Raw genomic sequence first — 23,500 nt, forward strand, 5'->3', positions numbered from 1 at the left:
GCTGTGTACTCGCCATGCTCTAAATTAGACGTCACCACTGTTTCTTGTCACGAACAGAATCCAAATGTGCTGTGGGCAAAAGAGATACTTAAATGCGATTTACTTGCTCTAACATGATTTAAATGAGCCTCTTGGCTCGCCCGGACAGATTGACAGCGTTGTCTTTATCGCCACTTTGTTTTATTTTTGGCTGTTTACTTTGCCTCTCTGCTGTCATCTCGTACTACCACTTTAAAAGAGCCTGCTTAGATCTTTAGAGATCTGGAGACAATAAGCATCCTTTTATGTTCTAAGTGCTTCATATGACAAATATGAAAAGGGAGCCAAGAAAGAGCTGACAATTTTTGCGTCGCCCTGTTCCTCAGCTGCACAGAGCTTTTCAGGGAGAAGTCAAGCCTGCAATCTTTTAACATTAGAAACCTTGCAAAGAGATAGACCCCTCTCATTCAGGGTCTTGCTGGGTCAACGTCATTAAATGGAACTTCATGTACAAACAAAAAGCATTTCTGTGGAATAAAGCCTGAATCTTGAATACTCTGTTTGCGCACAGTGCAGTGTGAGTCTTTTTGTGCAGTTTGTGTTTATGAAAAAGAGACCATTTGTGTAGTAGGAATCACATTATTAGATTATTGTGTTCCCCACTGTTTTCTGCTGGCTAACTGAGGAAAGGCCTTGAAGGTTTTTTGTAATAAATTCTAATGTTGTAATCTGTTGTGCACAAACCACTCAAGATAAATAACTAAGCTAGTCAGTTTTTTTTTTAAATCAGTAGGCTTGCAGTGAAGTGAGATGCATAGCAGTAGTTTGACATATTACCAAAGAGATGGACTATATTTAAGTGCTATTAACCTAGGGAGAAGTTGATTGGACTAGACCAGTGATGACACAAACAGTTTGACAGTGTGGGAAAGTGGAAGTGATAAGCTTAGATTAAGCTGACAGCACCTGGGAGCGGACAAATGTGAGGCCATAGATCTATCTGAACTTGCGCATGAGCTTCATTAGTTTACTTGTTACTGGACACTTTATTAGCCACAGCTTCCGACTACCCGGCTGGACTAGTTGGACCCATCTCCCTTGGCTTAATTCTACAACATGCAGATTCAATAAGGTGTTTGAAACATTCCTTAGAGATTTTGATCCATATTAACACTCACCAGACCAGGCAATACTTTTACATTGTCCACTCTCTTCTATTGTAGAATTTGATGAGCTCTTGTGATTTGCACCCTTAGTTTATTGCTCTTAGCTGACAGAAGGGGTTTTCTGCCGCTGATGTGATTAAGGTTCAACGTGTTATGTATTCAAAGATGCTCTTTTGCATACCTTTGTTGTAACAAGGAGTTAACAAGTTCCTGTTTCCTTCCCATCAACTTAAAGCACACTCAGAAAAATAAAGGTGCCAACTGGAACCAAAAGTGGTTCTTTAGACTGATGCCATAGAAGAACCTTTTTTGGTGCCACAAAGAACCTTTCAAACAATGGTTCTTTGAAGAACCATTTGTAATAGCTGAAGAACCATCCACAAAATAAAAAGGTTCTTTGACGTATGATGGTTCTTTAAAGAACCATGAAGCCGTCTGAAGAACCATTTAAGAACCATAATTTTTCTGAGTGCAGTGTGGCCATTTTTCATGTTTTTCACAACGCACAAACAGCAAATGGAGATTTTCTCTTTTTCAGATAATTTTCTAAATTGTAGAAGTGGTTGCATGGGAAAAATCACAGTAAATCAGCAGTAATACAAGATCTTTTGGCATTAAGAACCATGCCAAGTTCAAAGCCACTCAAATCACCTCTGTTCCTTACTCTGATGCTAGGCTTGAACTTTGTGTTGACCGTGTCTACATGCAATGAATTGCTGCCATACATTTGGTTGAGGGTGTGTGTTGGATATGTCTCAGATAGAGCAAAGATAGCAGTCCCTCTCCCAAGCTAAGCTAACTATTTCCTCATCTCATATTGTAGAATTTGGTGAGCCCTTGTGGTTTGCGCTGCTATAACACTGTCGGACTAACACTGTACAGTTTCTCTGGAAAGAAGCGCCGTCTCTCAAAGCGAATCAGGCATTCTGTCATTTTAATTTCATGACCTGTGCCGTCGACCAAGTTTGGTCAGAAATTATATTATGCTGTGCTAGTAGTAGCTAACAGGTCAGTAACTGCTTACTGTAATGACATTGCAGTTCTCAGTAACAATATTAAGCTATTATATTACAGTTAAAATGATGTTGTTACTTGCATTACAAATGTCCTTCAGTTATCTGAACTAGTGCTACAGTCAATTTCATTTTGGGTGCAGGAGGTCAAAATGGTGGAGTAGTCTACAACTTTGAGGAGTGGAGATATGAACATGGATTTTATTTTTATTTCAAGAAAGGATAAGAGCATTAGGGACATGCAAACTGAGTTCAGGACAGAAACAGCAGCAAAAATATTGATACAAGAACTTCAGGTCTTTGCAACCTGCTGCAGACCGGATGTTAACACAAAGCTAGCAAAAAAAAAAAAAACCCAGCAGGATGTTAAAGACTTCTTTCTACCTGTTCATGTTTCTAAAACAGACTCGCTTCGGGGATCGCTCTGAAGTGTCCTTTGGGCTGGTTTTCAACTTTGCTTTCTGTTGTTGTATCTCGGTCCTTATTAGGATTGGTGTTGGTGTGTTTGTGTTAGTGTGCGGTTTATATTGTTAACTTGTCGTTATGTTGCAACGTGCGTCATGTCATTTTACAAAGAATTAGGAGAGTAATGTAACGACTAGTGTAACACATTACTTCCTACAGCAAGGACTAGGCAACATAAAAGTAATGCAGCTTTAAGGAAAGGTTATGTGTAATGTATTGCATTAGTTACAACTCCAACACCGGCAGTGGTAGTCTCCAAGATCTGTACAAAGTCGTTGAAGGAGTTCCCTTTTAAATGTGGCCAGCAGCCATGCTGGTGTCCCCTAAATTTCAGTCTTTATGCCAGCCTAAGCTAAAGGACTCTTGGGTCTTTTTCATTGATTCAACTTCTAATATATCACGAAGAAACCCATTTTTACTGTTGTTTTTTCCCAATTGCACAACTGTTGTCGTTGTTTTGTTTTTTTATCTGGCATACCAAGAACATTTCATTCGCTTAAGACAAGCAGCATCAAATCAGAGAAAAAATATTGACTCATCACATCTCACATTTACTCATCTGTTTACATCACGGTTAATAAAATGATAGTTAATCAAAACCAACATCAGTATACTAATAAATCCAACATTAGTGTTACTTTCTCTTATTGGCCCACAGTCTTTAGTGTCCTAGCTGCGATGGCAGATTTCGCAACACTCCAGACAAAACTCGAGACACTCGGTTGGCTCGCAGCAGGACTCGAACAAGACGGAGTGGCAGTGGGCGTGGCAGGTGAGCTCCTCCATGGGAACCTCCTGAACGGCTGAACAGCAGCGGGTGCACGCGTGGCAGCAGGAGGAGCAGAGGGCGAGAAGGCATGATGAGCAAGCCTCCAGGAGACCCAGGAGCAGCACGGAGCAGTGGCACCACAGGCACGCCAGCAGCAGGTGAAAGCACGTGTCTGCAAAGAACACACGCAAAATCAGACACAAAACAGATTCAGCAACGTTCATCACGTGAGGTCAAACATGTTGTGTTCTAAGAGCTTGCCGCATCCCATCACAAACTGGGATTAACGACTCTATTAACCCTAAATTAATCTCTCACATGTTTGTTTGCAGTGGCAGCTGAAAGTTGAAAGATAAACTATTGTGCTGCAATGATCAAGTGTGATTGTGTTTACTTAATCACAGAGCTTTGTTCAGTCCTCATGGGAAAATAAAAAAGGCCGCAGAGGGCTTCCAGTGATGAACAACAACTAGGAAGGAGCTGTCACATGATAATTGTGCCGCTTCCTAAATTAGGTGCAGATGAAATTGCATACATTAACCCCACCAGTGGGTTACAGGGCGTCTCTCGCGATCCCAACAGTTGTATTGTTACGAAGCTAATGTTTTCATCCTCACACGGACTGGATAGCATGTGATATCATGCAAATCAAGCTGTTTTATCCTGTTTACTGAAGGAAATAAATGAAAAGGAGGCGGCAGAATTCCCTGGGGAGTGGGGTTGAGCGTTTTCCTGCTTAGCCGCCCGAATTATACACCCCCCACCTATAACTCACGGTAATACTTGTGCGTAGATGAAAACGGAGCATTATCTGTGGCTACTGTATTGATTTAATGAGTAACTTCATAGAGATAACAACATGAACACAATGATAAACAAGGAGTGGCCCATTGCACACTTGGAGAAAACAAGAGAAAGTGCAGCTTCAAAGCCTTTCAGCAAAACTTGAAACAGCTAAATTTGTATAGAAAGAGTCACTTTTATCTTCTTTGGTAACTCATTTGAATGTAAGCTATATTGCCAAAAGTATTCACTCAGCTGCCTTCACACACATATGAACCTGACTGCCATCCCTTTCTTCAACCATAGGGTTTAATGTGATGTAGGCCCACCCTTTGCAGCTATAACAGCTTCAACTCCACTGGGAAGGCTGTCCACAAGGTTTAGGAGAGGGTTTATGGGAATTTTGGGCCATTCTTTCGTTCTTCACTGTATTTGTGAGGTCAGACACTGATGCTGGATGAGAAGGCCTGGCTCCACTCTTAAATCATCCCAAACAAAGGTGCTTAAACATTAAGAGCTTCTTAGAGCGAGCCATTCTTTCACAAATGTTTGTAGACGCAGTCTGCATACCTAGCTGTTTGACTTTATACACCTGTGACCAGAGACTGGGAGTCTGATTACTTTTTTCAAGTAATGAGCAAAGTATTATTATTGCAAAAAACTAATTAGATTACTCTTACTTATGTAAGCAAAAATGCTTTTGTCAAAAAAATGACAAAAACATTATCGTCGGCTGTACACGTGGGAAGAAAACCTCTTTCTGCAGCGAAAAATTAAACTTCAAATCTGAGCAAGCACCTAGCACGCTGAATGTGAAATTCATAGAGAAAGCCCCGGATCCTCCCACTGACATGACTGTTGTAGCACCTGGCAAACCTCCACTGGCCCCACTCCTGCTAAACAGGTGAAAATAGACTTAGTGCTGCTGAATCTTTGATTTTATTTATTTTTTGGTGTGTTTTACTTGCATCTATTTGAAAGAATGAGTGTAAACACAAAAAATTTTTTTATTTTAGATGCTGGAATATACAGAAAATAGGTTTAAATGTTAAACAAGTTTCTTCCAGTCAAAGGATGTTTTGTATAATTTAATTTTTGCTTGATGTAATATGCATAAAGTTAAAAGATTAAAACTAATAAAACAAGTTTTAAAAACAGACTTTTTCATTTGATTACATTTTATATGATGGATTATGCAGAAACAAATAGAACTGGACTGAAAGGTCTATAAAGTATTCAGGTTGCGTATCATGTTTTTAAAAAGTAACTGAGTAATAAAGTAACTAATTACTTTAGAAAATAAGTAATCAGTAAAGTAAGGGGATCACTTTCTGGGAGAAGTAATCAGTAACTAATTACTATTTTCAAGTAACTTGACCAACACTTCCTGTGACCATGGAGGGTTACAGGTGAATTTAATCATTTGGATGGGTGAGTGAATACTCACTTGGTAATAGTAAGTAGGTAAGTAAATAAAGTTTATATACAGGGTGGGCCATTTATATGGATACACCGTAATAACATGGGAATGGTTGGTGATATTAAAGTCCTGTTTGTGGCACATTAGTATATGTGAGGGGGCAAACTCCTCAAGATGGGTGGTGACCATGGTGGCCATTTAGAAGCCGGCCATCTTGGAAACAACTTTTGTTTTTTCAATAAGAAGAGGGCCATGTGACACATCAAACTTATTGGTAATGTCACAAGAAAAACAATGGTGCGCTTGGTTTCAATGTAACTTTATTCTTTCATGAGTTATTTACAAGTTTCTCTTTGTTCACAGCCATTGACATGTTGAAGAGGTTAACACGTGAGGAGCGGATCGAAATTGTGTTGATATCTGGTGAACGCAGTAACCGGGTCATTGCAGCAGATTTCAATGCAAGACACCCTACGAGACCACCCATCTCCCATGCTACAGTTAGCAAACTGCTTGCTAAGTTTCGTGAAACTGGTTCAGTGTTGGATTTGCCAAAATGTGGACACAAGAAAACTGTCACTAATGAAGAAACATCAGTGGCTTCATTCAGCAAGAGCCCACAGCGTAGCACTCGCCGCATGTCACTGAGAGTGGCATTAGTCGAACATCCCTTCGGCGGATATTAGCTACTCACAAATGGCACCCTTACAAACTCCAGCTACTGCAGCATCTCAACAAGGATGACCCAGATCGGCGCACAGAATTTGCAGAATGGGCAAAACAAAAATTGGAACAGGACCCTCAGTTCACGCAGAAGATTTTGTTCAGTGATGAGGCAAACTTTTATGTGAATGGTGAAGTTAACAAACAAAACCACCGCTATTGGTCTGACACTAACCCACATTGGATGGATCCCTCCAAGACTGTTGGAACAACAAAAGTGATGGTTTGGTGTGGTATATGGGGTACAACGATAGTGGGTCCATTCTTCATCAATGGAAGCCTAAAGGCCACTGGATATTTGAAATTGCTACATGATGATGTGTTTCCCTCTTTATGCACTGAAGCTGGCATGTTCCCTGAGTTTTTCCAGCAAGATGATGCACCACCACATTATGGGTGCCAGGTCCGAGCATTCCTAGATGAACAGTTTCCTAGAAAGTGGATTGGTCGTTGTGGGCCAGTTGAATGGCCCCAAGGTCTCCCGATCTGACCTCCTTAGACTTTTATCTTTGGGGTCATCTGAAGGCAATTGTCTATGGTGTGAAGATACGAGACGTGCAGCACCTGAAACTACGGATACTGGATGCCTGTGCTGGCATTTCTCCTGCGGTGTTGCTATCGGTGTGTGAAGAGTGGGAGAAGAGGGTTGCATTGACAATCCAACACAATGGGCAGCACATTGAACACATTTTATAAGTGGTCAGAAACTTGTAAATAACTCATGAAAGAATAAAGTTACGTTGAAACCAAGCACACCATTGTTTTTCTTGTGACATTACCAATAAGTTTGATGTGTCACATGGCCCTCTCCCTATTGAAAAAAACAAAAGTTGTATCCAAGATGGCCGACTTCTAAATGGGCACCATGGTCACCACCCATCTTGGGGAGTTTACCCCCTCACATATACTAATGTGCCACAAACAGGACTTTAATATCACCAACCATTCCCATGTTATTACGGTGTATCCATAAATGGCCCACCCTGTATATTGTGTCTATCAAACTCTTCCTGACTTAACTGTATGTTCTCAGTTTATTAGCTTAATCAATTCCTCAGATTAAAAGTGAGAACAGACAGATGTCACAATATAACCATATAGAAGCAGTAATATAGAAAAAAAAAAGAATATTTTTACTGTGTAATAACTTTTGATATTGTGTATGTTAATATCACAGTTATTATTGTCTTAGTCCCGAAATACAGAACTTGCCTTGTCTTGGAAAGGAACATTGATCTGCTAGCGTATTAAAATTTCTTACTGTGTGCATCAAAATAAACGTTACAGTTTGTACTTTCTGTTCACATCGTCATTGTTCTTTACATTATGTAAATCAAGTCATACTGTAGAACTTACCAGCAGGTGTAGCCGCAGTTTGGTGTGATCCAGCCGCAGCACCTGTCTCCTTTCTCCTTTTACTGCTCCTGCTGCCGCTGTGCACTGACAACCTGGAGCCCGGCAGTCTGTCATCTGGAGCTGTGAGGCCACACCGTGGACACTCGGGCTTCTGCTGGTGGTCATATGTACGTTTCTTAAATGCTGCTGCCTCCTGTGAGGCCTCTGCTGGTGGAGAAACAGCAGGCAGAGGCTGAGCTGGAAATGGAAGGATCAGCTCGTGAGATCGTTGCAACTAAATGCCGGATGAAACAGTTTTCTGGCACATGTTGTTATATGTCTGTCTTTATCATTAGTTATAATTTGATTAAGTATTTCAATGATTAATTACAATGTGAATTAAAGAGGAAATTTCTTAGTTTACACCTTCTAAATAACCTGATCAGTCAGAGTAACAATACATTTTTGTAACTGTATTAATAATGCTTCGCAGGTCTCTTTGTTTCCACTTACAGCTGATAAGATCAGTGGTGATGGTATTTCCTCTGCTAACAGGGTCACCCACTGAAAGGATTTCCTGGGCTGATTTTAGAGACGTGCTACCTTGAGACACAAAAAGAAAGACAAGTTAGATGTTGAGTTGGTAAAAAGGCAAGAAGCTCTATCGTGAATGCACTCAGCTCTTATATATTTGCCAGAATATTGCGATATTTAACAAATATAATGGAAACCTCTTAAGTTGCGAGCTCTTATTGCTGTCCCATGTTGCTTTATTGTGTCCAAAAAGCTTTTGACCCTTTGCCCATTTTGTTGTGGAGAAACACTAAAACCTTTAAATACGGAAAAATAGAAATCCTTACAAATAGTGAACAGAGGAACCAAATGTTGGTCCTTGTTTCTGTATTGGTTGAGAAAACCTATAAAATCTTGCACCTCCACCCTCACACCCACCCATTTCTCGTGATTTCTTAAAAATGACACCATTGTTTACATATGCTAATTAGGAAAAAGAGCGAGACTTTTGTCAATGTCCATCAAATAATCCGTCCTTAATCCTATTAACATAACTCTAAATTACTGGAATTATTTGTTTTTACATCACATCATCTGCACTTACCTTTAGTCTGGCTTGTTTTTTGCTCCTCCCCATCCACAGATAAGTGCTCTCCTGGTAACATGTCTGGTGTACATGACTGCTCAGGATCCTTCTTACGCTTTGTTCACTCGATCTCCTCCTTCACCCTCTGGCTTCTGTCCACACCAAAGGGTCAGGAAACCTCCACCAACACCCAACATGCCGACATGAGTCACCGCTCAGGAGGCTTTTAGCTGTGCTCTTTGTGTGTGTGTTTTGTTGTGAGTTAATAACAATCCCCTTCCCAACAGAGCGGCTGTGCCAAACATTGCTGATCACAGAGCACAAAGAAGGCCGAGGCCTTGCTGAGTGACTTCAAGTTGCTTTCTCTGTTCTGCTTTTAGTCACCTAACACAATGGAGACACATACCCCATGAGTGTGTCAGCTGAATATTGTGTATGTTCTCTTCCCTCTTTCTCACACAAGCCAAACCGATAAAAGTTGTCTGCTGTCTAGCTTTTAGTATGCATAACATAGTAATATTTCCCATGTGAGATGAGAAGATGCCACTAATTTCAAGAAAAGTCATATTTTTATGTGTGCCATAAAGCAGGATATTTTCCTGTTTTGTGCATTACTGTTTGCCTTTCACAATTGTTCAAATACCTTAAAATGTAAAAAGAACAGAGTTAAAAGTCAACATTTGTCATTGACGAGCCAACATTCAGTCCTGAGCCTGACATGCTTGTTTTAATCCTAAGAGCTTCTGTGGAGAAACAGAGCGTTAAAGCTGCCAGCTTTGTTTTTCTTTTTTAATCTCGAATCATTCATTTCATCAGGACCAGGGGTTTTAATAATTACCAATAAGGTGGTTAAGCCAAGAACCTGCTCAGAACATTTTTATGACGTTAAGTTTCTTTTTAATGACTTTAGATGCAATCAGTGTGTAAAATCAGTGTGTAAATGTCTGGCATCATTTCTGAATGGTGATTTTTTTTTTCAGCTGTTTAACTTATTTGTTAAGAGATGGTTAATTAGATTCATTTTGAGAATATCCTTTTACTTTTTCTTTTCACACCAAAAGAAAACTTTTTAAAATTCAGACATTCCAAAGATTTTACATTTCTGGCTCACAAGATCAATTTAGACTAAAATAAAAACAAATTGCTTAAACTTGACTTGAAAATTGAGCTTGACAGTTTCTGGTATGTAAAGATTTGCCACATCATTGCATCGTTGGATTTAAAAGATGAAATCAGTAATAAGTAGTTTAAATACATTTAAATCTTTGCATGTGGAGATATTGTTTTTCCCGCAGAAGAGAACGTCGCGAACAGAACGAGCACATGTGCGGCAGCATCATTATTACCCACTGATGAGAAGATGAACAGAGACCGGCCTTTTTGGAGGGGCTGTTGATTAAGTGCTGTCAAAAGTGCTACATTAAAAAACATGCTGACTGGCCCGCCTCGCAGTGAGTATATGGCACATCAAAGCAACACATAAGTGAAGCTGTTGAAGTTGTCTAGCACCATGCTAACTTTCAGTCAGTACGCACACGGCACGGAGGCAATCAGAAGAAAATGTCATCTAATAGGCTGACAGCAAATCAAAGCAAGACCTGAGAAGGAACAGCAAACCTAAAGCTAACATGTTATCAGCAAAGACAATTACTGACAATAGTCAAAACAGGGAGCTGAAAAACCTTTTGTTCTGTGTTTGGTTGTGAAGTCTACAGTCACAGCTTCACTTCAGGGTGTGTATCAGTTGATGACACAATGTTGGGAGTGTTTATTTTATTATTTTAATTTCTAATAATTTAACAGGGATTGTAGCTGAGACCTCTTATCGGTGATCTTTAGAAATATAATATAATATATTCATATAGTAATATAGAAAACACTTATTTCAGGGTATGGTAGCATGATGAAAGTGAATGCAGAAGTTATTTTACTGTCTTTATGGAAATTTAATTAGCTTTATCTAATTTTGAAACAGTTAGCAGTACTGTGAAATTTATGTAAAAATTAAAGTGTAATGTTAAAATGTTATGGTTGTACTGACAGGGGCTGCAGCCATTTTTTGAAACAATGGTTTGGAGAAACCTCACAGTGTTTAGGTTACAAGTACATGCACCATGTCAAACAAATCCAAACATGACACTACAAATTTGCCTTTTTTTAAACTTTGTATAAATCAGCATTAAAAATACCCGACGCATGGGTGTTACATTTTTAAGTATGCAAGTTGATAACTGAAGGAAAAAGCATAATGTTGCACAGCCTTATAAATACAACATTAAACTATTATATATATTTTTATTGTTAAATGTTGGACACAAGCCTACAGACTGACACATCTTTACACACATTATACAGACCGTGTTCTCAATAACAAAAACAGAACCTTTATTTCAGTATACAGACCCTCATTTAAAAAAAAAAACTGACCTGTGAAAATCCCATATTTTCTATCAATAATCACAACAGAGAAAACAGAAGAAACAGTGCACAACGAATGCTTTTCAGTTATTTAAAAGTGTCTTTGAGACACAAACTATTAACAAACATTATCAACAAACATTTTCTATCATCATAAATAATTAATACAAAAGCGTACGGGTTGCTTTTGGTGAAAAATCACAAATTGTTCTAAATTGTTGCCATTTTCTTGGCAAGATGTCCGTTAGAAAGTCAAACAAAACAAACAAACAAACAAAAAATACTATTATCCTAAGAAATGCGACTAATCTCGGTCACCTTTAAATGCTCAACTTGTTACATGTCTGTTTGATATTTGAATAATAACTGTTATTAAGATATATAGTCCAATATTTAAATATTTGATAAAAGTATTCCCAGCACAGAGACCACAAGTGGCACTATATTCTGCTTTCTTTTGCTGTTTGACTGAAATTGAGGAGAAATTGAGGCTGCTATAATCTGTCTCAAAGCTAAATTTACTTTATTACATTTGCTGATGAATAGAAAATATTCTAAATTGTTTTAATGCTGATTTTACTGCTTTTCTTAACAATAAAAGAGTCATTCAAGGTCAAACAAATGCCCTCCATCATTTTCACTCATGTCTGGCTGCAGGCTGACTGGTTTCACTGTCTGTATCAGACATCCTTGGTCATTCACCTTCAGCTCTTTGTCTTCAAGGAAAAGCGGCCTGTAAGAGGTTAAATAGAAAAGACATCAAACTTCAGAGTTATGTCGCTAAATTTTTTTGGAGCGAATTTTATATCAAAGCTAAACTCACGTCTGGACACGAGGAGAGAAGTTTTGGTTTCTGTGGCTGTCAGCCATGCTGCTCCTTTGTATTTCACTCTTTGAATTTCCTCTTACGTTGTCTTTCTTGAGTCCTGGCAGTGACGCCTCTGCCAGTGCGGTCTGAAAAGAAAAGTGAGCATAAATGAAAGAGTGGCCACGCCCCCAACCTGTAAGCACGCCTGCGTTGAGAATGCATTGGCTCACCTGCAAGCCAGAATTCATTAGGGTTCCATAACCTGCACTGGAGGAAATACTTTTCATCAGTGATGGATTTCTGCAGATAATAGAAAATAACAGATAACAGCAATGAAAATTCATAATGTATTTAACAAATGAATAAGAGTAAAGGGCCTCTACTGAATGGAATTTTGAATTTTCCAACCACGTTTATCCATATTGTAAAGATTTTTGAGAATTTTTTCAAAGTCAACATCGTCGGATTTGAGTGATATAGGAGAGCGATCAGATTGGAATTTATGGATTGATTTCAACTTAAATTTCAAAGCCGTGATTCCTGGAAATGCTAAAAATGTAACTTTTGTCTCCATTAATATTGCGCCTTATATTTCACAGCAATTTTCAGCTGTTTTAAATAAATCACCTGCAGAGATGTCTGTCTTTAAAATAAGGAAACTAAACCTTTCCTTTTGGTTTTTATAATATAGATGATACTTAGCACTGTAGACCATAAGGTTGAATATAAATTTGTGAATTTACAAACAGCAGAAGTTTGTGGTTACTCATGCTAAAGCTGTGTTTTGTGATTAAAATGTGATATTTTGATTATTGTGTAATTAATTATCATTATATTTATGAAATATGTACAGATACCCTGATGGCGGCACTGCGATAAACTAGGAGGATCTACTGTACCCTGTGATCTTCTGGGATCGCCTCCTCTGGTATTCCACCTCATCCACAGTCCACACCGCACCTTTCACATTCTCCACGCGCACGAAACACTTGTGCAGGCTCAAGTTGTGTCGAACCGCATTCTGATCCAGATGAAATCAGAGTGAGGAAGATATTTCTGAATGCATGCAGCATGCATCGGGTATGACACACAGTGGGATACAGAGTTAATCATCTGCAGGTGGAATACCTTCCAAGTGGCGGCGTTGCGTCGGAAATAAGCAAATGTCCTTGTGAACCAGTTGTATATCTCGTTGAGGGTTAGTTGCATGTCTGATGTTTCCATGATAGCCTGTAGATGGAAAGGAAATAATACACTGTAGCACAATACAGGATCAAATTAAAGCCTTCACTAGTTTATCGAAGGCAAGGAACAAAGATACGGCTTTTGTGTTTGTTTAAATTTAAGGAATCGCCAATTCTGCAAAAATAATGCTATAGTAGAAACAGATGCATGTTTTTCTATCAAGATTCACGCTTTAATGCTACGAAAATGTTAAAAAAAAATCAATTACAGATATTTCACAACCCTGCAGGTGAGCATGTATCTGGACCAGAAGGAGACTCCTGACATTTACTGCTTCCAGATGTTTTTGAAGCACCCTGTGATCTATTAGATGTCTCACGTGGTTACAAAGTATGAGCTTGTATGACTGCTCGGATTCTCTGGCATGAGTCTGTTAGTTGCTCCAAAGCGCAGGACGCAATGCCTTTGGTGAGGGAACTTTTACACTCCAAGCTCCAAACAGAAATGTAAAACCGACCTTTAATTGGACTCTTAATTGAAGTAGGCAATTACTTCCTTCTTTTTATTTACTTACTTTATTGTATTTTTTATTGTGCTTAATCATTTCTATCCTGTTTTTTTTACTCAGTTAATGATTCTTCTTCACACTTATTTTATCGACGTAGTTAAAGTGTACTTGCACAGTTTTTACATTTTGTGCAACAGCAAAACAACATATAACACACTGCGACTCCACACGAGACATCAAAAATGTAAATGCATTGGTTAACTACATACACATATATGACATTTAATATACAAACATCAACCTAATACAATCTTTTACACACACACACAAACAAACAAAACAAAATTTCTAAACTTACATATACAAACCGAGGTTAAATATATAAAAGATATAAAAAGAAAAAACACAAACAAGCACATTTTTTTGATGTCAGGTGGATAAAAATATTGAAAATTAAATGTTTTATTCTGTTTTATAACATTATTCTGTCTTACAGTTAACTAGTGAGTCATGTGTAAACTATTTTTACTTATTAATCAGTTGTAAAAAGACCTCATGTCAGTTTTTCCATATTCACGCTCTAAAACCAGCTGACTACTAAAACAACAGGAAAACATGCATATTTAACTTGATAAAAACTTCAAACACGGATTGAAAATTGTATCACTTGAATCAAGTTATTCAAATCAATATGCAACATAGAGATTCCATGAAAACGTTGTTTATCCATTAATACGGGACCAGCAAATACAAAATAAAAGAAGGCGAATAGAAAGTTTAAAAAAACCTGTCATACCTGTCGAATCAGTGTGGCATAGGTGAAAGGTGGTCTGAGATCAGTGTTTTTGTAAAGCTCATATTCATTTTCTGAAACAAGAAAAAAAGCAGAATAAAGAAAAAGCAAAGTGAAAAATCTGGAATGAGCTGCTGTGTGTCAAGTGGCCAGGTTACACGTCACCTGAAGACAGCGAGTAGACCAGAGGGTGATTACGACGTCTGATTGGCCCAACGCCTGACGTGTGAGAGGGGAACTCTTTCTCACACCCCTGGGATGGAGTGCCAACAGGATCTAGAGGTCGAGGGGACACCTGGGCTGGGTCTGATGGTCTCAGCGAGGGTAAGCTGTTGGTGACTGAAGTGAGCTGAGAGTGACAAAAGCAAGAAGTTAACAAAGGATCGAGAGCAGCGAACACTCTGACAGGGAAACAAAACAGAGTGGGAGATTCATAACAGGGCGTAACGGAGCGATTGGATTTGCCTCTTCAGAGGTGATTCCTCTAATGTCACAATAAGGAGGAAGCCAATTATTGTTAATTATAGGGTGAAATTGTTTGGTGGGTGTTGTGATTATGGCGCAATATTTGCAAGATTAACAAATGATTAGCTCCCACATTATCACAGCACGTCTGTGCCAACAGCTGGACACAGAGAGGAGAGGAAGCGCTCTGTACATTTAGCGTCCTCGCTTTGAAAAAGCACCGAGGGCTCCGCAAAGTAAAAGAGCAAAGATCAAATTAGAGCCATAGTCAAAAGGTGCTTTGTAAACTTTTTCAAAAAATGAATTTGTGTTTCAATTTGATAAAATATTTCTTACCAGGACCCTCATCACACATAGCATTGCCTCAGTGCTGTGTTTTGGGGATTTTTTTGTTCCTAAGGAAATGTCAGCTTGCTTTTGCAACTCATTCAACTGTAAAAGTTCAACAAGTCAATTACAGCCTGGCAGTATCTTCATCAGCGCTAGAAGAGATGAGGGTGAAGCCAGATGTGCTGTTTTCTCCACATATTTGGAGTTTCCCCCCCGTAACGCCGTAAATATCACGGCTCATTTACTCGACCTGTGTTGTTCGCGCAGCTATTACTGAACGCTGCCTACCTGCGGGCCGCACGGGTCAGCAGCCGTGTCGGACTGTGGCGACTGTGCAGGCGCCGAGAGCGATTGAGCTTCTAAAGATGGCAGATGCAGGTGAGCCATCATTGCCTGCAGACGCTGCCGTTCTTTGCAGAGCTGTAAGTGGAGATGAAGAAAGGAAGCGGAAATTGTAGTGGATGGTGTCACATTGTAATCACCAGACAGAGGTTATTGAAATGGAAGGCTGTGAACCTGACAGATCTCTGGAAGAAAGCGTTCGTTCTGTGTCAAACACCAGGAAAAGCACAGCAGGGGCTGAATGTTGCATGAGGATTTAGCATAAACAGAAAGGTTTCTAGATAGTCGAGCATTGGAGAAATTAATCAAGTGTTTCTTGTTTGAAGTGACTGCAGACAAGCCTTGCTCCAAATATAAACTTTTTTTTTCTTGGTTGGGTTGGGCATATATAAAGTATACAGAAAAATCCTCTTATCTCATGCATAATATCAGGTATCACCCATGTTTTAAATTATGACTGTATCATCATCTCAGTTCATCATTCAGTCTATAGAATATTACACATTTTGAGGACGTAGCAACTAATCCCCCACATGATCCATAACAATTTAGAGGTTATTGTAACGTGCGAAGCACCGAAAGAACGCTATGAAAGTCAAGTCAAAGTTTATTCCTACAGCACATTTTAAAAGAACTCAGCTCACCAAAGTGCACAGGTTATACAAAATGCACATTTATCCGTAACAGTCACCAAATACATACTAAAAACCATCAAATACAATCAATTAAGTATAAAAGCTAGGGTTCTCTGCTCAACTAGAACTGAAAGCAAGAATAAGTAGTTTCAATAAGTTTCAACAGAGACGTGGGCAGCTGAAACACTGCTGAAAAGGCTCTAGCTCCTCTACTTTAAGTCTGGATTTATGAACACTCGTGCTTCTGGTTTGTAGACCTCAGTTGGAAATTGCACATAAAATGATAAAATCAATGTTGACCTTGAGAACATCTTAACACTGTGCAAGTTTCAATAAATCGGACATAATTCAAGCATCGCTGCTTCCTTTTCTGTCAGTGATACTTATAAGTTAAGAGTCCCTACCTGAAGGTCAAGCTGCTGAACCACCTGCATCTGGACTCTGCACTGGGCTGTACTTCTGTCATCCAGAGTGTGTTCACTGCTTATGTGCCTGAAACAAATAGAGCAAATATGTTAGGAGATTTTTTTTAAATGTAGAAGTAGAGGAAGAATCTTTTATCTCTTATCAAATACTGTGGATAAAACAACATTTAGACCCACACTGATGATGAAGTGAATGTTAAGGGCTATAACAACAACAGTAAGTATCTAAACAAAAATAAATCAAACTCAAATCAGCTGTGTGGTTATGAAGTAAAGGATTTTACAATATTTGCAGAAAGAAAGTTTAAGTTTATTTATATTGTTATTCTCATGTCTCAATGTTCGTTTTGGTTTTGAGTGAACAGTAAACAAACAAACAAGCAACACAAACAATAAAATCGTGTTAATTTCTAATTTTAGTTTTAAATAACCAGATTTTTTGTTTTTCACAAAGTAACATAACTAACATAATATTTAACATATTTAACTGTAAGCTGATCAATATCATAATTTTAAAATTGTAAAGTTTGAAAGAAGTAATCAAAATGAAAAAAGCAAATCCATAACAGTGGAGCTATTACCTAATTATGTCTTTTCAAATGTAATCCATTTCATTAAAAAAAATGTGATTACATAATTCACATATTATCCATTAGTATCTGAAGATGAGGTTAAGAGATGTCAGTTATTCTGCTGCTTTGTTTTCACTGCTATATGTCAAAAATTAAAAGTGTGAAGATTGTTTAAACCTACTTGATAAACTGGCTGAAGTTTTCACAGACTGACTCACAACCGGGCCAATTACACACGCCGTGACCGAAGAGGGCGTGTTTGGCAGCGTGATCACCTTTAACAGTGCTGATCGAGAGAGAGAGAGAGAAGGGCCTGTCAAGATTAAAGAAACCACAGCAGGCAAACAACAAAACAGCAATAAAACAGATATAAGAGTGTTTTGTTTTCTTTTCAGGTAGCAGAAATGACAGGAGAGAGGTGGCAGGGAGCACTGACAAAAAAAAAGCACAAAAAACAGGATAACTATTTACTTTTGATTCGGGACGTGTACTGCAGTTACGTAAACTTTTTCTTTGCTGATCCACTTCAGGTGGCAGAACACAAAGCAAACAAACAATACAAAATACATTGTCCCCAAGGGGAATTAAAAGTGAAGTCTCAAAAGCAAACATCTCCTCACCCGCACCTTGAGAGAAAAAAAAAATGTCTACAGATGACAAGTCTTTGATGTTAACAGAAAAAAGGCAGTGTCACCTGAGCCCTCCTGCTGCTTACAGCGAGAACAGACGGCTCTTACCTCTCAGCTCTGTGAGGACAGGCAGACTGCTGGTCATCGGCTTGTCTCCCTGGGACTTTTGCTGACATTATTTTGCCAGCGGAAGATTCTCGATTCTCTTTTATTGTGGTTTTATCTTCAGTCATTCCAATTGTGAGCTCTTTCCATACTTGCTGCATCTTTGCAGGGCTGAGACAAGCTAAAAGATGATTGAAAACACAAAGTCTATCAATACTGCTGCAAATAGCAAAGTAGCTGTGGTGTATTTTTCTAGCGATGTAGCATTTGTTATTCAGTGTACATTAATTATACAGAGCCCCTGCTGTTCCTTCAATCTCGAAATGATGACTTAAAACACATAGTATGCACAAAATGAAAGAGTTGATTTGAAGAAACTTTTTGTTAATGTATAACTTTTGGAAATAGATGTAAAGAGGAGTGACCTGGAGAGAGAGCGGGAGAGGACAGCGCTGGTCTGTGCGCCCGGAGGAGCTGCTGCTGTTGCTGCTGCTGGAGTTGGATGAGCTGCTGGAAGACGAGCTGGGGAGAGGAGAGCTGGAGGATGGGGAAAGAAAGCATTTCTACTGAGGTAGTAAACACTGCCCTCACTCTCTTTTGCCATACCAGAGTGAGACCAGTCAGTCCATTAAGGGTCACATCTGGTAGATGTTTAGATATCGATTCTGGGCTTTTAAGGCTGGAAGAGCGTAATTTTAAGTCAGGTGATATCACCATTTAATGATAACGTTTAATGACTTTATCAGTTGCTGAAATGATTTTAAAATAAAAGGCCAAATCCACATACTATTTCTGTTCAAGCTCAGATGTCAAAATTCTTTTAAAATAAAAGCCCAAATCCATTCATTATTTCACTTTAATCTCTACAACCAGAGAAAGGAAAAGTAATAAATATTTATTTTTGATATGTGTATCAATCTTCAACAATAGGATATCCTCCAAAAATATATAGGTGTGTAATATTGTAGCCTGAGACTCTTACCTCTTTGATTTTCTTACTGGACTGTTGCTGAAGCTGCTGAATCTGTTGTTGCTGCTTCTTGTAGAACTCTTTCAGGTGATGCTATCAAAAAATGTAGCATTATCACGATCATTTAGACACTTATAACTGCTACTGGCAGAAATGTTTGTTTGTTTTATTTATTTTAGGCTGCCTCATGGTTGCCAATCTTAGGTGTGTGGTACAATTTCAGTATTTGGTATATTACAGAAGGTGGAAACAATGACAAAAAGTTTTTTTTACTGAAGATAGAGATTTACAGACACACTAGCTGGGTATAGGCTGTCTGATATTAAACCTGTTCAAAGACTGCGTGCTTAAGCATTAAAACACTTTAACCCAGGCAAACTCTTTATAAAAATCATGATTCTTTGTTGTTTCCCTGCTACAAGAGGAGAATAAATAACAACAAAGCAACAACAACAGAAACCACAGAAGAAAGGGGTCATAGGCTAACATTGCCATTTTAAATACTGACATCTTGGTGATATGATGGTACTAAGCCAAAATTAATACATTCTCTTTAATGAGATGGAGTTAAACCTTAGTGGAGAAAGTCTAGGTAAGTGAAAAGGTTGAGTTAAAATCCAGAAGCGTTTTTAATAATTATACCTTTTGGTTCTCCTAGTATAAGTCATAATGTGCTAGCACTAGCACTTTTGCACTTTATCTAATGTTAAATATCGTTAGCTTCATAGCATAATTGCCTAAGTCATTTGACTAAGTCAATGACTTAGGCACTTATGCTATGAAGCTAACGATATGTATTATAACATTTAGTAAGCTGCTGTGTTATTGTATTATTATTATTATTATTATTATTATTATTATTATTATTATTATACATATTGGTTGATTGGTTGACTTTGAAACACCAGTTTGCTTTGGAATGACTAGCTTACAAATTAGCTCACCTTGATAGCATTAAGCTCATGTTAATCACGGCCTCAGTCTAAATCATTTTGCAGTAACATTAACTCAAATATCTAACCTTATAACCACAATGTATTCTCATTGTCATAAATTCCCATTGATAAGAGTTTTGTTGTTTTTTAACGCTTGCTAGCTAAGTCACTTCTCTTAGCTAGTAAACTAGGCTAAGTTAACAACAATCATAATAATTATATGTATATGCAAATAATAAATAAACAAATATAGTAGCCAATTTACAAACTTTGCTGTGTTATGTAAGTCATGTTTATCAAACACCACCACCCTGACATGTATATATGTTAACTGTGCAAATACCTGATGAAGCAGAAGGGCTTGCTGCTTCTGGTGGATCAGAGCCTGCAGCTGGCTGGGAGCCAGAAACTGCTGAATCTGCTGAGGGGCCATCATAGCAAGAAAGACCTCAAAGAAGAAGAGGAAGGACAACATTTTAAAGGACAGTCAGGAGTGCAGTCAAAACAATAACTGAGACAGAGTGTCAGGTGATAAACAGTAATAACCATCAAATGGGAATCTTTCCAATTACACAACAGTGTTGTCAACCTTTTGTGAACATCATCATGCTGGATTGTGTCACTGACCCAAAATGAGACTGGAGATAGGCTGACCAGTTAATTAGCAACACAATTTCACGCTTGTTGTGGCTCCTAATAGAAGTGTATGGGTATTAATAAAGGCAAACACTCCCAGAATAATAACTGATCTGCGCTGTCACTGATAGGGTGACAAATAACAAGGCTATTGTCTCCCTTTGTAGTCACACAGAGCCTACAGCAATTACCATGACTGCATTAAGAAACAACAACATGCATATTCCACATGTTGTATTACAAACAACACATAAAAAAGGTGCTACTAAATGATTGTTGGGGAAAATATAATTTATTTGAATTTTGCAGTATGTGGTTTCCTTATCTATATATAAAACATCAACCATTATATAAAGACTAAAGCTGTTCTTTGGGTTTGGTAAAGCTGTCATATTGAAGTAATATCTCAGCAGCCTGCAGGATGTAATGAAAGAATGCACCAAGGACTTCAAGTTTGTAATTTTTCCACCCATCAGTCCATTGAGATGTTGCCCCCTGTGTTCAACCAGACTGAGAAAGTTAAGAGCAATAGGCATTACATGAAGAACAAGGAAGGAAGGAGGTGCAGTGGTCTTATTTAGTGCTGAAACAGCTGGCCTTTTAATTTACTGGTTGATTGGCAGAAGTTAAATCAACCATCAAGATTATGTAGACATACTTTCTCAAAAACCAGGGGGAGGACAAAGACGCTTTACCAAAATTAGCAAAGAAAAAAATAAGCTTTAAAAAAGTTCAACTACCACACCCCAAAAAAACACAAACCACACGGTGGTTATGCCACGTTTTTAAAAATATAAAAGTTTAAGACAAGACTGACAAATATATGTGTCAAACTTTTTTTGTTCTCCCCGAATGTTCTTTTGCATGTAGGTGCAGCTGGCTTCATTATCGCACTTTACAAATCACCGTGCATCCATTTGCTGCGTGCAGCCTGGATACAGGTAAGAAAGAAATGCATTGAAGATGAAGGTCCCTGCCTTTTATTATCAAAGGAAAAAAAACAGTTTTCTACATGAATAGTCCTTATTTGTAATATTTTTAGGGTTTTCAGATTGAAAAAAAAATATTCATATCACAAGTCATTATTAAATTCTGAAGACCAGAATCTGGGTAAAGGGTAAAGTTATTATGTCAGCTGAAAATACCCCCCCCCCCCCCCCCCCCACCAAAAAATAGGATCTTTAAATATTAACACCATGCAGTTGAAGTCCAGATTTAGAAAGTGAATTAGGAGAATAGAACAGAACAAAAGTGACAAGATGACAGGACGGACTGGAGGAAGCGCTGTTGCTGGCCGCTAATTATCTCAGTTGTTTCATTGATCCCTTAGATTAAGATTACCAGGGATGGAATTGCAAGAGACAACCATAAAATTGTGTTGGGCCATGCTTATTTGCCGTTCACTTGCATCTGTTTGACCTAGGTCTGTGCACAATTATTCCTCCCTGGCTCTGACTCACAAGCTAATAACGAAGGACAAACAAGAATTCTGTGTGTCAACTCCCCGCTCCCCTCAGATCTCATATGAAATCTTTGTCACTGTCAACAGAGCCGTGAGCTCTGGGTTTCGTGTCCTGCCAGAGGATATCCAATATGAGGCCATGGGGTATTTCTCTCTTGACATCTGTTTGAGGAAGAGTGTTCTGTTTTCCACTTATGAAGGAGAGGAAAGAGCTGAAGGATGAAGAAAAGGAGGATGAGGGGCACGATGAAGGAGTAGCAGGACACACACGTACCTGTTTATGCTGAAGAGTCTGCCAGTCGTCGCCACTCAGAGTGCCAGCGTTCCCATTAGCGACTCTTTCCCCTCCACTACTGTCTGTGTGACTGAGGAGGCTGCTGGCTGGGTTTTGACGGGCTGTTGTGGGACTGAGAGGGGACTCTGGCATCTCAGCTAACATCATAAAAGAAGCTGGTTATCAAAGATGTAAGCTGCAAACTTCTACTGCTATTTGAAAAAAAGAAAATCTCAAAGACAGGACAAAGAAAATCTAATTAAAAAATATTCTTACAACCAAAACAAAAATAAAATGTTTCAAGGAAGGCCTAAAATAGGCTGAAATATGCTGCAGATAATATTTAGAGGACTGCTGACAAAAAAAATATAGATACATTTTTGACTTTCAAGTAAAGATTTCAACAATTTTAATGAATGCCAATCATAAAAAACATCAGTGCATGCTTTTTTTGACCTGTTATTGACTTCCTAACATTTAAACGATAATACCCTGTAAGGTTTAATCATTTAATACCATCAAAAGTCAGAATGATTGATTGTAACCGGATGTATCCAGAAAATCGATCTATAGATTATAACATGTATAGGCATTAAAGAAAATTAGTCAACATATCTTACCACTGCACAAAGGCAAAGCTAATAAAAAGCTCCCTAACAATAGTTTAAACACATATCCTGTTACATAAAACATGACTTTAAGTTTTCATATAAAGTCCTGAAATGCACAGGAAGTACAATCTAAGCTCTCCTACTGAAAACGAACAAAAGCTTCGTACCGTTAAGGTGAACAGCTGAATTCAGAGCAGCCAAGAAGAGTTGGTGTCTTCAACTAGGCAGTTTGGAGTGTGGATGAGAGATAACTGATGGAGTTGTGTGACTACCTCGAGGGGAGGAGTCACAGCACTGTGAGCAGGAAAAACAATATTATAAAATCAGCCGGCGCTACAAATATATTTAAAACATAAAAGTGCCGGCAAAAGTCTCCTGCAATGTAAAAAATCTCCTCTTAAAATTTGAATTGATTAATGTCATTTACATTGTAAGAATACAAACATTTATAGAACATGTATTATTCACATTAGTGCATACAGCACACACAGCGTTGTGCTTCCCAGCTACCTGTTTTTTTTTAATCCTGACACTATTTTTCTTTGAGATATTCATAGATGTGCACAGTGCAATAAGCAAAACGCCCCCTAACACACATCATTTATTGCCTTAAATGAAAAACAAAGAGTCCTTTTTACATTTCTT

General features: G+C 38.4%; 2 protein-coding genes across 3 annotated transcripts; both read right to left on the bottom strand.

Annotated features, from left to right (window-relative positions):
• Positions 1–2,341: 2,341 nt before the first annotated feature.
• Positions 2,342–8,889, bottom strand: LOC146570026 (uncharacterized). Its single transcript, XM_085282790.1, has 4 exons — positions 8,771–8,889; positions 8,167–8,256; positions 7,675–7,911; positions 2,342–3,564 (listed from the first exon to the last, which is right to left on the bottom strand). The coding sequence occupies exons 1-4, from the start codon at positions 8,829–8,831 to the stop codon at positions 3,293–3,295; spliced, it is 660 nt and encodes a 219-aa protein (XP_085138916.1). The 5' UTR covers positions 8,832–8,889; the 3' UTR covers positions 2,342–3,292.
• A 2,011-nt stretch (positions 8,890–10,900) lies between these two features.
• Positions 10,901–22,983, bottom strand: LOC146570027 (forkhead box protein P4-like). 2 transcript variants are annotated; one of them, XM_085282796.1, is made up of 15 exons: positions 22,245–22,983; positions 20,216–20,320; positions 18,950–19,030; positions 18,393–18,504; positions 17,971–18,148; positions 17,415–17,519; positions 16,641–16,728; positions 15,548–15,679; positions 14,630–14,813; positions 14,468–14,538; positions 13,107–13,208; positions 12,878–12,999; positions 12,209–12,278; positions 11,994–12,124; positions 10,901–11,903 (listed from the first exon to the last, which is right to left on the bottom strand). In XM_085282796.1, exons 1-15 carry the CDS (start codon positions 22,410–22,412, stop codon positions 11,774–11,776), a joined length of 1,779 nt encoding a protein of 592 aa, XP_085138922.1. In that variant the 5' UTR covers positions 22,413–22,983; the 3' UTR covers positions 10,901–11,773. The 2 variants fall into 2 exon arrangements, with proteins under 2 accessions (XP_085138922.1, XP_085138923.1); XM_085282797.1 differs by lacking the exon at positions 22,245–22,983 and having other exon boundaries at positions 20,216–20,374.
• Between the last annotated feature and the right edge of the window lie 517 nt (positions 22,984–23,500).

Source organism: Mchenga conophoros, linkage group LG7, assembly GCF_057382185.1.
Source record: "Mchenga conophoros isolate Kocher_MC1m ecotype Shallow Benthic linkage group LG7, M_conophoros_male_GT1.1, whole genome shotgun sequence".
In the NCBI taxonomy this organism is placed as follows: Eukaryota; Metazoa; Chordata; class Actinopteri; order Cichliformes; family Cichlidae; genus Mchenga; species Mchenga conophoros.

Coding starts and splice junctions, on each gene's coding strand:
- LOC146570026 (XM_085282790.1), bottom strand. CDS start 8,831: ATGTTACCAGGAGAGCACTTATCTGTGGATGGGGAGGAGCAAAAAACA. Junction 8,257..8,770: donor AAAAACAAGCCAGACTAAAG/GTAAGTGCAGAT, acceptor TTGTGTCTCAAG/GTAGCACGTCTCTAAAATCA. Junction 7,912..8,166: donor CACCACTGATCTTATCAGCT/GTAAGTGGAAAC, acceptor TTCCATTTCCAG/CTCAGCCTCTGCCTGCTGTT.
- LOC146570027 (XM_085282796.1), bottom strand. CDS start 22,412: ATGATGTTAGCTGAGATGCCAGAGTCCCCTCTCAGTCCCACAACAGCC. Junction 18,505..18,949: donor CCAGTAAGAAAATCAAAGAG/GTAAGAGTCTCA, acceptor CCCATCCTCCAG/CTCTCCTCTCCCCAGCTCGT. Junction 17,520..17,970: donor TGTCCTCACAGAGCTGAGAG/GTAAGAGCCGTC, acceptor TCTCTCGATCAG/CACTGTTAAAGGTGATCACG.